Below are 17,598 nucleotides of genomic sequence, written 5' to 3' on the forward strand. Positions count from 1 at the left end.
TCATTCTAAAGAGAATGTGATATTTCAGTAATCAAATGAAAGGACTGAAGAAAAATGCAGTCAGAAGGTTCAAGTGAGTAAAGCAAACTTACAGTATTTTCCAGTAAATGTGGAAACACACCTCGAGTTCTGAGGCATTATTTATTGAGGAGAGTCTTTTACAAGAAATGTATTTAGCGTTTGCAATTGATAGAGATGGTTGAGGATATGAAATCAATGAAGGTACAACAATTGAAAAATAAAAATATGTGCATAGAAATGAAGAATTACCTAAAGTAATTGGTCAACATCCTCAAATTCCAGTGTTTGCAGTGTTTGAATGAAAATATAGAAGTGCATGGAACATAAGACAACAGTCTGTTACCAAACGTAGATTCTTCTTTAAACAAATACAGCGGAGGAACAGTGAAACAAAAAATTAAACTACTCCAAAGCCTTGATCCTTGTGGTGTAAGGAAACGTACAATCCTTCAAAGACATTAATTAGCTTGCTTATCACAGCATATGTGTGATAGTACTTTCCATCATATGCAGATGCTGTCTGTGCACTGCACTAAAATGCGTAATCTTGTAAGAAGATTGTATTCTGTAAAAAGTTCAGTTCTACACTTCAAAAATAAATAATATGCTCTTTCTGAAGTCAGCTCTATAATAGATGACATTCAGATGTAATTCCTTGGGCCAGAAAGGCCAAATGGAGGGACTGAGATGCTTGTTGAGAACTAAACTGAAAATTCTGATACTAGCGCAGTGTTAGGTCATTTTAAAAGGAAATTGATGCATTTTCTAGAACAACTTCAGAAATCTAAGAAACGGAGTGTGTTTGTTGCAGGTGGACTCAGTACTAGCACAAGTAATAGAAATTGATATGTGTGAAAAAACAAGAAGATAGCGTTCTAATACAGTGGTTTAAATTTGCTCTTTATTTGATCACTGAAAAAAGGTTTGACTTGTGTTTAAGCCAGATTGTCTATAAATACCATATTGACAAAATGGATGTTAATAAAATGTCTGCTATAGGAATTCATAACAAATTGAAAGTGTTTCCAATTCCTCCTCAGCTTAAAAACCTGAATGTGTATAAGACTATTGTCATACCGACAGCACATCTCTTCCAAGCTTACGTTAGAATGGAAACTAAAAATAAGAAATAACCTCCTTCTGAACTACTTAAAGGATTGAAAGGTGAGGTTGTGTAGTTGACTTTGAATATGAAGGAGACTATTGAAACTAAACAGGTAGATCAAGAAGAAGAACCAATAGTTGTTCTAGTAAATTGAATATCTATAAACAAACAACAAAAATGAAAGGAGCTTGTCAGTATTTTTCTTTTTCATTATAAAGGTCTTGTTAAGAGCACTAATACCAGTTGGCGATTTGGTGATAGTATCCAGAAAATCCTAAAAATATAGCATAGCAGTGAGCCTAATTTCCTGCAAAACCCCACTTATATTTCAAACAGCCAGGTATCTAGCTCCTTTCTGAATTTTAAAAGGTTGGGTTTAGATCTCAAATGGTCAGGCAGTTCAGGTCACCATTCAGAGGCTGTGTAGGAACATTTTCTCTTACCCCAGTTGTTGTTCTTTAATCTCGGCATGTGTACTTTGTTAGCTGTGCTTGACCATAGAGTTCTCATGGGTGAGTACCATTTAAAAGTATCTTGAAGAAAGCATGGGCCGTTTTGATGAAGTTCCTTATGGACCCAACAAAGAGATTTAAATTGGACACCTGCCCTGATAGGGAGCAAGTGGAGTTCTCTGATGGATTTCGATACTGAATAGAATTTGGGAAGATTTATTTGAAATCTGGTGGCTGTAATATGAAGAGTCTGAAGATGTTTTAAAGCACAAGGTTGGGCTCCCATCAGTAAGGCATTGCAGTAGTCAATCTTTGCAATGACCAATGCCAAGTTCACTGTTTTTCTAAGTTCAAGCCAGAGATGTTGTAAGATTTTCTTTTAAACTTCAACATTAAAATACAGGAAGATGTTAAATGATTGGATTGGTCAACATAAGAATGTTTATTGTCAAATACCACTCCTAAATTTGGTATTGGCAGAGATCCTAGACTTTGTGGCCATCAGGAATTACTCAAATGGGTATTGTTTGTACCGAATACCAGCATCTCCATTTTATCAGAGTTGAGTTTAAAAAAATTCCAGGCCATCCAATGAGAAATGTCAGTTAACATGCATTAAACACGAGTGCTACATTTTTTGGGTCTGAGGAGACTGACACTAATAGGGTGTCATCCGCTTAGGAGCATACGAGGAACCAAAACGAACTAATCTGAAGAATGAGGAGGGTGATATACACATTAAAAAGGGTAGGGCTTAGGGATGGTCCTTGAGGGATCCCATAATGTAAATAAAAGGATTGGAGGTAAAACCTCTAAGGATACTACTTGCTCTCTATATGTGAGAAATGCCATTAATATTTTTAGGACTGGTCTTCTTATGCCAAGTCTGTCCAGAAGCCTGATCAGTGTAGCGTGATACAGCGTATTGAAAGCGGCCAGTAGGTCCAACAGGACCAAGACCACACTATCTTCCTTGTCTACGATGGATCGGATCTCTTCGGTGACTACCAAAAGGGCCAATTCTGAGCTGTGTCATGGCCCAAAGCCCTGTTGTGTAGGCTGTAGACATGTGTTGGCATCACGTAAGGCAGTAATCTCCTGCTTCATTCCCTTCTGAAGAATTTTGGCTGGAAGTGGGAGGTGCGAAATAGGTCTGTAGTTTCTTTCTTCTGCAGGGTCTAATGATGTTTTTTTATCAGTTAAAGTATTCACACATTTTTCCAAACAGTTGGAAATATTCCAGTTTCCAAAATCCTACTAATGAGGGGTGTAAGATAAAGCACTATTATGTCTGAAACATTATAAAGCACCTTATGGGAACAGGGATCCATAGTGGATCCAGATTTATTCTTTTTAATCAGGAGGCACTTTGCTCCGTGATGAAAGGTATAAAAGAGCATATAATTTGTGTTAATTCAGAGAGATTATTCTTCTATTTTTTTCAGGGCAGGAGGTGTAAAGAGGCGCAGTAGTTTGATTATCAAACTCTAGAAATATATTGTTGACCCTACTAAAAAATAATTTTGTAATTTTTCGCAAAAATCTTGCCTTGCTGGGTGTTGTTGTTATTTACTTTAAAAGTGGTTATTGTGTTAATTGTTTTAAATAACTCCTTAGGGGAATTGGTGACTACTTTTATTTGTATAGATTTTTTGTTTTAGTTTCTTTAATCAGATTGTTATATTCTATCAATATTTTTTTTTTATTTCTTGGTTGCTATATTTTTCTCCCTATATCTGTTCTTGGTTCCTACACTTGTTCTTTACCTCCCTGAGTTCAGGAGAAAACCAGGGCACAGAAGGTGTTTTTTTCGATGGCTCCATAATAGATGACATTCAGATGTAATTCTTTGGGCCAGAAAGGCCAAATGGAGGGACTGAGATGCTTGTTGAGAACTAAACTGAAAATTCTGATACTAGCGCAGTGTTAGATCATTTTAAAAGGAAATTGATGCATTTTCTAGAACAACTTCAGAAATTTAAGAAAAGGAGTGTGTTTGTTGCAGTTGGACTCAGTACTAGCACAAGTAATAGAAATTGATATGTGTGAAAAAACAAGAAGATAGCGTTCTAATACAGTGGTTTAAATTTGCTCTTTATTTGATCACTGAAAATAGGTTTGACTTGTGTGTAAGCCAGATTGTCTATAAATACCATATTGACAAAATGGATGTTAATAAAATGCCTGCTATAGGAATTCATAACAAATTGAAAGTGTTTCCAATTCTTCCTCAGCTTAAAAACCTGAATGTGTATGAGACTATTGTCATACCGACAGCACATCTCTTCCAAGCTAATGTTAGAATGGAAACTAAAAATAAGAAATAACCTCCTTCTGAACTACTTAAAGGATTGAAAGGTAAGGTTGTGTAGTTGACTTTGAATATGAAGGAGACTATTGAAACTAAACAGGTAGATCAAGAAGAAGAACCAATAGTTGTTCTAGTAAATTGAATATCTATAAACAAACAACAAAAATGAAAAGATCTTGTCAGTATTTTTCTTTTTCATTATAAAGGTCTTGTAAAGAGCACTAATACCAGTTGGCGATTTGGTGATAGTATCCAGAAAATCCTAAAAATATAGCATAACAGTGAGTCTAATTTCCTGCAAAACCCCACTTATATTTCAAACAGCCAGGTATTTAGCTCCTTTCTGAATTTTAAAAGGTTGGGTTTAGATCTCAAATGGTCAGGCAGTTCAGGTCACCATTCAGAGGCTGTATAGGAACATTTTCTCTTACCCCAGTTGTTGTTCTTTAATCTCGGCATGTGTACTTTATTAGCTGTGCTTGACCATAGAGTTCTCATGGGTGAGTACCATTTAAAAGTATCTTAAAGAAAGCATGGACCGTTTTGATGAAGTTCCTTATGGACCCAACAAAGAGATTTAAATTGGACACCTGCCCTGATAGGGAGCAAGTGGAGTTCTCTGATGGATTTCGATACGGAATAGAATTTGGGGAGATTTAATTGAAGTCTGGTGGCTGCAATATGAAGAGTCTGAAGATGTTTTAAAGCAAAAGGTTGGGCTCCCATCAGTAAGGCATTGCAGTAGTCAATCTTTGCAATGACCAATGCCAAGTTCACTGTGTTTCTAAGTTCAAGCCAGAGATATTGTAAGACTTTCTTTTAAACTTCAACATTAAAATACAGGAAGATGTTAAATGATTGGATTGGTCAACATAAGAATGTTTATTGTCAAATACCACACCTTAATTTGGTATTGGCAGAGATCCTAGACTTTGTGGCAACCAGGAATTACTCAAATGGGTATTGTTTGTACCGAATACCAGCATCTCCATTTTATCAGAGTTGAGTTAAAAAAAATTCCAGGCCATCCAATGAGAAATGTCAGTTAACATGCATTAAACACGAGTGCTACATTTTTGGGTCTGAGGAGACTGACACTAATTGGGTGTCATCCACTTAGGAGCATACGGGGAACCCAAAGGAACTAATCAGAAGGATGAGGGGTGTGATATACACATTAAAAAGGGTAGGGCTTAGGGATGATCCTTGAGGGATCCCATAATGTAAATAAAAGGCATGGAGGTAAAACCTCTAAGGATACTACTTGCTCTCTATATGTGAGAAATGCCATTAATATTTTTAGGACTGGTCTTCTTATGCCAAGTATGTCCAGAAGCCTGATCAGTGTAGAGTGATACAGCGTATTGAAAGCGGCCAATAGGTCCAACAGGACCAAGACCACACTATCTTCCTTGTCTACGATGGATCGGATCTCTTCGGTGACTACCAAAAGGGCCAATTCTGAGCTGTGTCATGGCCCAAAGCCCTGTTGTGTAGGCTGTAGACATGTGTTGGCATCACGTAAGGCAGTAATCTCCTGCTTCATTCCCTTCTGAAGAATTTTGGCTGGAAGTGGGAGGTGCAAAATAGGTCTGTAGTTTCTTTCTTCTGCAGGGTCTAATGATGTTTTTTTATCAGTGAAAGTATTCACACATTTTCCCAAACAGTTGGAAATATTCCAGTTTCCAAAATCCTACTAATGAGGGGTGTAAGATAAAGCACAATTATGTCTGAAACATTATAAAGCACCTTATGGGAACAGGGATCCATAGTGGATCCAGATTTATTCTTTTTAATCAGGAGTCACTTTGCTCCGTGATGAAAGGTATAAAAGAGCATATAATTTGTGTTAATTCAGAGAGATTATTCTTCTATTTTTTTTCAGGGCAGGAGGTGTAAAGAGGCGCAGTAGTTTGATTATCAAACTCTAGAAATATATTGTTGGCCTTACTAAAAAATAATTTTGTAATTTTTTGCAAAAATCTTGCCTTGCTGGGTGTTGTTTTTATTTACTTTAAAAGTGGTTATTGTGTTAATTGTTTTAAATAACTCCTTAGGGGAATTGGTGACTACTTTTATTTGTATAGATTTTTTGTTTTAGTTTATTTAATCAGATTGTTATATTCTATCAATAATTTTTTTTTATTTCTTGTGTGCTATATTTTTCTCCCTATATCTGTTCTTGGTTCCTACACTTGTTCTTTAACTCCCTGAGTTCAGTAGAAAACCAGGGCACAGAAGGTGTTTTTTTCAATGGCTCTTTTTGTTTGTAAGGGGAAGTATCTGAGATACAGTCCCATTTAGCCATAAGTTCTAGGTGATTGACGCCTGCTCTGTGGCCTCAATTATTGTAGGAATGGTTGTCATTAACAATTCATCCAGTTTATTGTTATCGATTTTATTCCATGCTCGATGATTACATGCTAAGTGTCCCTCCTTAACTATACTTCTACTGACAGGTAAGGCAAGATTTTAAAAAATGCCTTCGTTGTCAGTCCAGGTGAGTGGCAGTATTTTCTCTATTTTTATATTTGTATCATTTGAAAAAACGACATCCAGCGTATGGCCAGCAATATAAGTTGATTCCTTAATAAGTTGGAACAACTCAAACTTCAAGGGTTATCTAAATGGGCATTCCTGTTATATATTATCAAATTGCTCAAGGTAAAAATTAAAATCACACGTTTTCATAAAAGCCAAGATAGATTGTATACAATGTTCTTTTGGGCCAGGGGAGCAGTACACAAGTAGGCTATTAAAAGTGTAGGAATTTAACATTTTTAGCATGAAAAACAGACCCTCTGAATTTCAATGAAGAAGAGTTTGGCTAAGCCTTTTATTTAGCTTTGATGCACTATTGCCGGCACACCATATCGCATAAGTGGCCTGTCGTGTCTGACTACCTCAAATCCGTATTAGAGGTGCTATACAGTCTGGGTCAGGAGTTTTATCTGCCCAGGTTTTTGTTAAAAAGGATATATCAATATCACCCTAATGCATTAATCTGGTAAATTCTATTGTGTGTTTAATAAGGGAACGTGTGTTGATTAATAGGCATTTCACTCCATAGTTGTTTTGGTCTAAGTTAATCTTAACGGAAATAGCACTGATTTTCTTATCAATACTCTATATGGTCTGAGGGTCTGGAAATAGGTTATGGCAGCTTTCTCATGCTGTTTCCATTTTTATCCTATTGGGATTGAGCCGAGGGCATGCAGGGAGCTTATTTTTTTTATTTAGTTCCTGCAGGGCCTCCCTGGTATAGTTTTAGTACGAAAACTGCAACAGAATTTATTAGAAAGGTAGCAGATCTTGTGTATGGGAATATATTAAAAGACATTCGAATAGGAATAATTAGCAAACAAGTTAAAAAACTGTTGCTTATCACATGGTCAGATCTCTTTTTCCACACAAGAAGTCCCCAGCTTCTATAATTCAACCGAGGCTTGTTTCCTCTGCTCATGGGGCTGATCTTCACCTCTCCTCTGAAAGTCCAGCGGGACCATCACCTCAGTCCACTGCAAGCGGCAGAGTCAGATAGGGCGTGACCTCTGATAGTCTGCTTCCACTACCTTAAATAGGTCTGTCATATCCTGGTTGTGGTTGGGCCCAGGGTCTGTTTGAATTTGAGGGTCACGAGATCTGCATTGTGGCAGATTTCTCCCAGGAGGCCAAGAACAAATGGAAAGCATTCCCGCCCTTCACAACCTGCCTTGGTCTGTGGCTCTGCCGCATGCCTCCTGTTTGGCGTCCCCCTGGTGTTCTTCTGGATTGACATTTGATTAAGTGTTTCATGGGTGAAGGCCATCTGTTTCTTCTTGTATCCTTAGATGGTTGCATAGTGGTGTTTATTGTTTGGTGTCTTCCAGCACACACCCGCCCATTTGGCTAGTTGTAGGAGGGACCCAATTATTACAAGAACATTTGTCCATTGTAATTGCAATAAACCAAAAATTATATATAGATATATAATTAAGAAGATGAATATATAGAAAGGTATCCAAAAAGAGTGACAAGAATTAGAATTGTGACCAGTACCAGATAAAGATAATGAGCACCTCTTCTTGTAAAAATAACCCATGACCACCAAGCATGCACAGATAATAATGAAACATCTTTCCAACAGAAAGTAATGGATTTTAAAGCAGCTGATATTAGAAAATGTAAAAGTTTACCTTCTAAGTCAGTTAATTTGTTTGACAAAACATCAGATTTACATATTATCATTTTAAAAGGGACATTATCTTGAATAGGTAATATCTTTTTTTATAATATACCAAACGTCGGTCCAAAATTTAACAACTAGAACACAATCAAAAAACATATATCTTAAGGTACCAGGATGTAGTTTACAGTGCCAGCAAGTTGAAGATGGAAGCAGTTTAGCTTGAAATAAACATAATGGAGTCCATAAACAGTTGAATAAAATATAAGAGTTAGTTTGATAAAGTGAAACAGGTAACCAACCATAAATATTGCTAAGCCAAATGTCTTTCCATATATCAACAGATAAGGAGAGTGAAAGTTCATTATTCCAAAATACTGAAATCATAATAATGTTGGTTCCTAGAGAATTAGAATGTTTTTATATAAAATAGAAACACCATGAGATGATGTGGAAACAGTTTGAATATGAATTGATAAGTCAGCTTTAACATTAGAAGGAATAACATGAGGAAATGCATCTAAAATTGAATTACATACATATTCATATTTGGTAATATCAGATTGAGGTAAACTAAATTTATTTTAGTAGAGTATCAAATGAAATAAATGCATTGTTGGAATAGACATCTTTAAGATGAAAAATACCTGCATTAATGCATGAATACCAATAACGTATATTTCTTTTTAATTTAATGACTGAGCGTTGCCATAATGACTTGTCTTCTGTAATAAGCATGGAAGATTGAAAAATTGAGTGAAAATCATTATAAATCAATTTAGTAGATTTTAGAATACCGGATTTATGAAAAATATGGTTAACAACGAGGGTAATGGAAATGGAGCAACTATTGATTTCTCAATAAGAGCCACTTAGCTGGATTATTTAAAGAGAAATGGTTAAACCATTTGGAACTATGTTTTAAAATAAAAGCTTTGTGATACTGAAAAAAGTCAGGTAAACCAAACCCTGCATTACATTTGGCCATTTTTAATTTTATATAACTAATACGAGGTAATTTTTTATTCCAAAAACATTAGGAGAGAAGTTTATCAACATCTTTGTAAAAATGTAATGAAAATTGAATAGGAAGCATGACTAGGGTGTAAAAGCTTTTAGGAGCATTAGTCATTTTAACAGAATCCATTCTTCCCCACCATATGTAAATGTAAATGTAGCAGTATTTGTATAGCGCACCGAATCGAACCCCGAAGGGGTATCTCAGGCGCTTGTACGCATACCGCTGTGCAACCCTTCCTGGCTTTTCCCTGTGAAGTGCCCACTCCTGGGCACCCCCAAGGTGAAGCCAGGCATCCTAGCGTTGTTGGGGCCGTTGTGGAGATTAAGCAAGCTATTGCCCAGAGTTGCAGAGTGGGACCCATGATTAGAATAGGCACCGAGGCAAGAATTATCAGGTCCGCGGAAACTGAGCCCAAGACCCGCCGAGGCGGGAATTGAACCCTGGTCCCAGGCTCAACCTCTGCATCAGGGTCTGCCGCTCTAACCTTTGAGCCACACTTCTCCACCACGAAAGGTGAAGTGAAGACCATTTGGATGTTTTGTCTTTAATATAATTTAAAGATAACGTCACAGTTCAATGTTATTGTAGATTTTATAGATAAAGAGAATAGAATACCAAGATACTTTATTTTATCCTTTTTCCACATAATTTCATTCATAGTTAACTTATCAGGAGTACAATAAACATTCAAAGGAAAAAATTCAGTTTTATTAGTATTCAATTTATAGCCAGACACTGTGGAATACTTTGAAATAATCTCTAATAGGGGAGGCAATGAGTATGAAGGAACACTAAAAATAAAAGTATATCATCAGCATAAGTTAAGGTTTTAATATTGACGTCCTTAAGATTGATTCCTTCAATATTAACACAATTTCTTTTGGAAGTAAGTAAAGGTTTAATACCTATAAGAAATAATAGTGGGGAGAGAGGGCAGCCTTGTCTTGTTCCTCTAAATAGGGAAAATAGGTTTGAAATTTGGCCATTGATAAATAAACGAGCAGTAGGGGCAGAATGGAGAGCAGAAATCATGCAAATAAATGTGTCACCAAAATTAAATGATAATAATGTTTGGAATAAGAATTGCCAGTGAATTTTATCAAAATCTTTCTCAGCATCTAATACGAGAATTCCTGATGGTAAAGATAAAGTGGAAGCATGTTCAATGACTTGTAGTAGAGTTTGTGCATTGTTAGCAGAATATCTATTCTTCATAAAACCAGATTGGTCTGGATGAATAATAGAATCTAACACAAGAGACAATCTAGAAGCAAGTATTTTAGCATATAGTTTACAATCTTGATTAATTAAAGAGATAGGACGATAGTTTCATACAAGTGTGGGATCAGGTTTGGGAAGTACAATAATTAAAGCCTCAGTAAAAGAACCTGAAGTAATTCCTGTACAACCAAAAACGGAAAAGAGTTGAAATAAAAAAGGAGTGAGCTGTATTGGAATTCTTTGTAAAACTCAGCAATAATTCTATCGGGACCAGGAGTCTTATTTTTTTTAAGAGCTTTTATGGCTGATATTATTTCACCTTGATTAATGCGAGAGTTAAGCCCACTTTTATCTGATTGTGGAATCTTGGGTAAACCACACTTAGTTAAAAAGGAATCGATCAAGGAGATGTCATCAAAATTGGGTTTGTTATAGAGAGTAGAGTGAAAATCTAAAAATTCTTTAACAATATCATTGTAGGAGGAAGCAATTTTACCATTAGAGCCATTAATTGAATTGATTTGAGTTTTATCTTCTTTTATACTCAAATAATTGGCTAAAAGTCGGCCGGACCTGTTGGCATTGAAACGATACCTGGCTTTAGATTTAGAAATCTGAATACCAGCTCCTTTGCTAAGGATTGAGTTAAACTCATATCGAAGTTTTTGTAATTTGATTCTATATTGAGAGTCGTTAGACGTAATAAAAAGTCTTTCAAATTTTGCAATTTGCTTTTCCAAATTTTTAATATTTGTAGTAAAGGTTTTATTTTCATGAGCCATAAGAGAAATAATTACACCTCTAATATAAGATTTAAAAGTGTCCCATCTATTAACCATAGAGGTAGAACCTTCAAGGTTAAGAAGGAAGTATTCCTGATTGGCATTTAAGAGATTAGGCTTATTACGTTCATTAAGAACAATTTCAGTATTCATTCACCATCTAGATTGCTTTGTAAAGGAAGAATGTAAATTAAAAACAAAAGAAATCAAAGCATGATCCAAAATGTCAATGTTACCAATCATAGGATTAAGGGTGGAACTAATTAATTGCTTAGTGACTAATAAATAGTCAAGCCTAGAATGAGAATTCTGTGGTTAGAAAAAAATGCAAAACTTTTTTCTGTAGGGAAGTGTAGTTGCCAAATATCAACTAACTGTGTGGTTTGAATAAATGATTTAAAAGCATGAAAAACCTTTGGATGATTAAATTTAGTAAGGGACAATCTATCTAATAAAGGATCAAACATAACATTAAAATCACCTCCAACAACTAGAGGAACTTTTCCCAACTTTAAAACTTCAGTGAGTAGACCAAAAAGCAGGATCATCCACAGTAGGACCATAAACATTTAACAAAAACATAACTGAATCATGAACTTTAATTTTAATTATGACATATCTCCTGTCAGTATCTGAGAATTTACTCAAAATTTGGCAATGTAATTTTTTTGAAAAACGAATAGCCACACCATTTCTTTTGCCAACTGCAGGAGAGGAGACTATATTATCAACCCATTGTTTCTTCATATAATCTAAAATGTTGTCATCAATATGGGTTTCCTGTAAAAAACAAATATCCGCTTTGCAGCTACCTCAATAGTTTAGCATTTTTTTACGTTTCACTGAATGCCATAAACCTTTAACATTTAATGAAACTACTTTAATGTTATGAACATTAGCTATGACAAAAGAGAAAGAGAATAAATGCCAAGAAGAGGACAGTAAATAGTAAGGAAAGAGTATAAACTATAGTAGCTCTAGAACAGGCAAAAAGGAAAGAATAGGAAAAAAGAATAAACAGACTAACTTTCCAAAGAAAACAACAAAAATGACAAACATAGAGAAACGCGAGTATCAAGAGAGAGAGAGAGGACTAGAAAGCTAGTCAGAGTCCCCGTAGTTTATATGTGTTATCAAAAGAGACTAGCTTAAATATGACCAATATTGTTAGGACTCTGATTAGATTTGTCATGGACAGCTGGTTGGTGAGTTCATGAAGCCCTCACCCACCAACCTGGTTGGTGGCATGCTTCATCATCGGGCCCCCCCAGTGACACCTAATGTGTGTGCTGCAACGCCTGATTACAGCGGAGCTGATATTTTACTGAGAGTGCAGTGTGAGGTGTAAAGTGAAGTGTGAGTTAAAACGGCTTGGGTCCCAGTACCCGAGGGCAAATTAAATTTTAATAACTGGGCCCCCGTCAGCGGTTAAAATAAGGCTTGGGGATGTTTAAGGGAGGCGAGTTACTACCTCCTACATCCATCAGTTGGTTGACATGTTTCAGCCAGTGCCTTAAACTAAATCTGGCTTTCCTCAGGACCTTTTTAAAATAGAGTGTAGAGCAGGTTAAAAAGGAGTGTAATCGAGGCTATGTGTTACACTCACTAAGGTGTTTCTCGAAGTGTTTCTCTAAGTGTGAGAGGGGATTCCCTTCTCATATATGCGCTTAGATTTTGCAGCCAATGCTTCCAGGAGTGAAGCGGTAAGTGGTTGACCAGCTTTTCTGGTCAGAGCCTGCTTTGTACCTGTTGCACCGTCCTCGTACTCCGGACATATTATTAAAGACAAAGAGTGTTCACTTGATTCCACCACTTTAGATTTAACAGAAGGAGGAGAAATCTGTTGTTTCCTCTTATTATAGGTATTTTGTACATTTTCATTCTCCATTTTCGTATTTTAAATAAAATGGAGAGATAAATAATTACAAAGCACACAAAAAACGAGGAAAATGCAGCAAAGAAAAGGCTGGTGCAGCAGCTAAAGTGGGCTGTGAGAGTGGTTAGGCTGAAGCCAGACCCTTCCCTAAGAGCTTGCTCCGCCCCTTAACAGGAAATCTGGGCACTACCTTAAGAAAAGCTCCAAGCAACCACCAGAGGACACAGACCACTGCTCCCTATGACTTCAGCCCCAGAAAATGCCTCCACAGCCGCAGGTAGGCTTGACAGAGCTGCCAGGAACGTTTTTAAATAGATACAGCTGTAATTAGCTGAAATTCGGCAATAAAAACGGCCACCAGACGCGGAGCTCACATTGCGGTGGCCATCTTGTTTTCACACGCTCGCGCGAATCCCGCTCCGCATGGGTTCTGTTGATGGACAAACAGGACCCAAATGTCAGTTATTCCTTCAGCTCAACCGTCTCTGTACAGACATTGATTCCACTTACTGGATTGTGGGAGGGGACTCTAATGTGGGCTGCAATGCAGTTTTGGACCGCACTGGCCCGCTTGACGTGAGCAACAACATGGACCGGGCCCTTTTGGGGGACATCATGTTGGACCATGTTCTTGTGGATGTCATGGATCAGGAGTACATCTTCCTTTCACCGGTGCATGGCACACAGTCCTGTTTAGATAACTTCCTTGTTTTACAGCCAGTGGTGACCCTCTCCTGTGAGACCCTGAATCTCAAGAATGTGCTCTCGGACCATTCCCCAGTACTCCTCTTCCTGGTACTGGGGCTGACCAGCCCGGGCCATAAGCCATGGTGCCTCAACCTCTCTTGATACCTCTACCTCTATGCAAGGCACAGCTCTGATCTCACAGCTGCCTGGAGCATAGTCAGGGTCTGTGGCCTCCCCTTCTACTTTGTGGGTGGCAGCAAAAGCAGCCATCCGCAGCCAGTTGATATGTGATTGGACTTTGATAACAAGCAGCGTGCTGACTGACAGGAAGCCCTAGGCCTAGAGGCTGACATTGCCTTTCTCACCTAACTCTATACTGAGGCCCCTCGGTTCCCCTCTGGAGCTGCCTGGAGGGGGCAAGCATGGACCTTAATGTGCTTTATATCTCTAGGTTGGAATAAATGCTGCAAAACTTGTGGGGTCAAAACTACAAACAAGGGGAGAAGGAGGGGAGGCTACTGATGGCACAATTATGCCAACAGGAGGCCGCACTGTCCATTCCGGCCCTTTCCCGCCCTTCTTCAGCCCCAGTACATCACAGACAAATTCATGGCTTACTTCCGGGACTTATAAACACTGAAGGTTTCGGCAGACCCAGCAAGGCTTGATGCGTTCTTTCACACGGTGCACCTCACATGCCTAAATGACTCAAGCAGGGACCTGCTTGAGGGGCAGAGGACCAAGCCCCAGATCTCGCTGGCCATCTCTAACCTCCCGTACCACAAGGCCTGCTGGGAGGTTGGCTTTCCAGTTAAGTTCTATAAATGGATGAGGGTGAAGGTGATTGACTCCCACCACAAGGCCCTCTGGGAGGCAGAACAGATGGCCTCCCTTGACCTCATCTCAAACAAGACTTTGATCATGGTCCTCCAAAGAGTATGCTTCTAGGGCACCATCGAACCCTTTGAGGCACAGTGGGAGGAATTCAGCCTTGCACCTGGCCAGCACTGGCAGTATTTATTCTTGCCTCACTGCCTTGCCCACAGGCTAGGCCTACGGTCCTGGGCTCTCCTGTCTGTGCCAGTAATCTTATTCCTGGTGACTTGGGGTCGCTTCAGAGGAGTGATGTTGGGCTTGTATGGTCTCCTGACCCACCATCTATATTCAGCACGCCTGCTGCTCAGCATGCACACCAAATGGCAGGCCCGCCTTCAGGTGGAATATGAACCCATGGACTGGGCAGAGCTTCTGGAGGTCATGAGCAGCGGCACCAGAGAGGCCCAGATACAGTTCTACCTCTTCTATCACTTCACAACTGGCACTGGACTCAGGGGAAGCTGCAGACGACATGGCTGCTGCCCCACTCTGATTGATGGTGGTGTGCTGACACTCACTGTGACCTGGGTCATGTTCTCAGTGACTGCTCCACCTTTCACCCTTTCTGTAAGGCAATTGGTACCACACTTGTGACGTGCCTCACTCCATGATCTTTTTCCATGACTCTGCAGGATTCCCAACCCTATCCAGGTGCAAGTGCCAATCTGCGTTATACAGCGCTGGCAACCACCAACATCTATGTCACCCGCCACTGGCACTCCCACCCCCATGCATGATGAATGGCTTACAGGCATGTATCAAAAGGCCTCTTATGAACACATTATTTACAATCTGCAAGATGACACAGAGATGTTTCTTCGCACTTGGGTATTTTTCCTCCATGGGGCTGGGAGCTGAGTGTCCTGTGTGGCCTGTATCATGAGCATCATGGCAGACTTGCCGGTGTCACCTGGGTCCTGGGGTTGCATCCTGGGCCTCGTCCCTTCCTCTCTTCTCTTTTGCTCCTCCCCTTTTCTTCTCTTCTTCCTGACTTATGCATTGCCCTTGCTTGAGGTCCTATAACTGCACTCCCAGTTTGTTCCCCTGTTTGCTTCTTCACCCCAGGTGCATTATTTGCCCATCTTTAAACTCTTACTGGCCCATTTTCCCCATTTGTCATCCATTTTTCTCTCCTGCCCCTTGCCTCTTCCATTCTCTTGTGTCCTCTGCCCCTTCCCACCTTTTGATCTTGCCCCCCACACCTGGCTTGCCCATCCTCCCCTGACTACCCCCGGCCCAGACCTGAGGCTGTACTTTGTACTGTTTATTTACCATACAAGCCCTTGTTTTTTCTGTCAGCTAAAGGCAGGTGGCTTGGAGCACTGTATTACCTGTTGTAACATATTTCTATCTCCCTTCCCCTTGAAAGCTTTGAAAAAAGAACTGCAAAACAAAAAAAAGGGTAGAATGCAGTATTGTTGTAGATAGTGCTACTTCATGCTGTATTGTGCTATATCATGTAAAGAAGCGCCAGAGTTTGGGTATTGCATTGCATGTGTAGAGGGGTGATGCCTGGGAAGAGATAGTATATCTGTGACAGGACAAGGAGGTGGGGCATGGAATGTTGTAATGTATAATAGAATCTCTAGACTGTAAGGATATGGGAGGTGCAGGGGCCATCTTGCATGCTGCCCTTTCTAGTATAAAGCACCTCCTCTTTGTATTCAGACAATTACATCTCAGGTCGTAGCAAAGCTATCTTTCTAATAAGCAGCTTTCTCATTGCCCCCTTCAACTTGTGGTTCCTCAGGGTGTAGACAAGTGGATTTAGGGTTGGAGTAACCACTCCATAGAAGACAGAGATGACCTTTTCATTTTCTGATGAGATCATTGACCTGGGAGTCATGTATATCACAATCAGTGTCCCATAGAACAGTATAACCACCGTCAGGTGGGAGCCACAGGTGGAGAAAGCCTTGCGTCTCCCAGATGCAGGCATTCTCAGGATGGTGGAGATGATGTGGAGATATGTAAAGATAATTAATGCCATGGGAGCCATAAAGACAACCAGAGAAACCACAAGGAACATCAACTCTTGTAAGCGGATGTCTACACACGCTAAATGTAAGAGAGCTGCTAATTCACATACAACATGGTTGATCTTGTTGTGTCCACATAAAGGTACTGTCATTGTGAATGACACATTCACTGTAGCAAGAACAAATCCACTGACCCAGGTAGCAAATGTAAGTTTGATGCAGACGGCCTTGTTGATAATGCGCTGATAGTTCAAGGGGTTGCAGATGGCGATGTAGCGATCCCAAGCCATGACTGCCAGAAGGATGCATTGGGTAATACCCAAGGAGACACCAATGTACATTTGACTGACACATCCAGAGTATGTGATGATGTTCTTTTCCACCAGAAAGCCTTTCAGGCAAGTAGGGATGTTTGTTGATAAAAAACAAATATCCAAAAATGACAAGTGGAGAAGGAAAAAGTACATTGCAGAGCTTAGTTGGGAATCTGCTTGAATAACCGCTATGATGAAACTGTTGGCACTGATGGTAAAAAGGAAAATGATTAAGAACACCACAAATAGCACAATTTTCACATGTGGTGAAGTGGAAAAACCTAAGAGAATGAATTCAGTTGCCTTGGTTTGGTTTCTGCCGTCCATCCTGGCTCTCCTCCTTAGAGAATTAATACTTTGCCAGGGTTTAGCTTCTGTTGCTTATGACTTTCATCCTAGGCTTCACTCTTAACCTAAAAAATAAGGAAACCTTGCAATAATTGTTTGTCATTCATGAAAGGCATGCAGTCAATTGTCTGAGTCAACAGCGTTCATTGAAACGCAGAACCCCTTTTCCAAATGGGACATTTATGAGCATGGCATGGATGGTTCAAGGGAAGGTGGTCTCATAGGCTTGGTTGGGGGAAGAACCCATGCTGTTTAATTGACTGGCCCCTGAGGATTGAGGGAGATGAGATTCACTGTTGAGACTGTGGCTTGACTAGCTGATGGTGTAACTGTTTGTGGGGGGTGAGGTCTCAGTGTGTGAGCAGATCTCACATGTAGTGGGTGTGTGCTTTACAGTCTGCTAATCATCACCTAGGTGCAGAGAGAAGAGCACTGCATGG

General features: G+C 39.3%; 1 protein-coding gene across 1 annotated transcript; it reads right to left on the bottom strand.

Moving 5' to 3' along the window:
• Positions 1 to 16,189: 16,189 nt before the first annotated feature.
• On the bottom strand, positions 16,190 to 17,137 carry LOC147709915 (olfactory receptor 2K2-like). The gene has a single exon (XM_086926124.1). The coding sequence runs from the start codon at positions 17,135 to 17,137 to the stop codon at positions 16,190 to 16,192; it is 948 nt and encodes a 315-aa protein (XP_086782250.1).
• Positions 17,138 to 17,598: the final 461 nt, after the last annotated feature.

Source organism: Lissotriton vulgaris, chromosome 6 (genome assembly GCF_964263255.1).
Source record: "Lissotriton vulgaris chromosome 6, aLisVul1.2, whole genome shotgun sequence".
NCBI lineage: Eukaryota > Metazoa > Chordata > Amphibia > Caudata > Salamandridae > Lissotriton > Lissotriton vulgaris.

Excerpts from the sequence above, each read along its gene's own strand:
- LOC147709915 (XM_086926124.1), bottom strand. The coding sequence starts at position 17,137 with ATGGACGGCAGAAACCAAACCAAGGCAACTGAATTCATTCTCTTAGGT.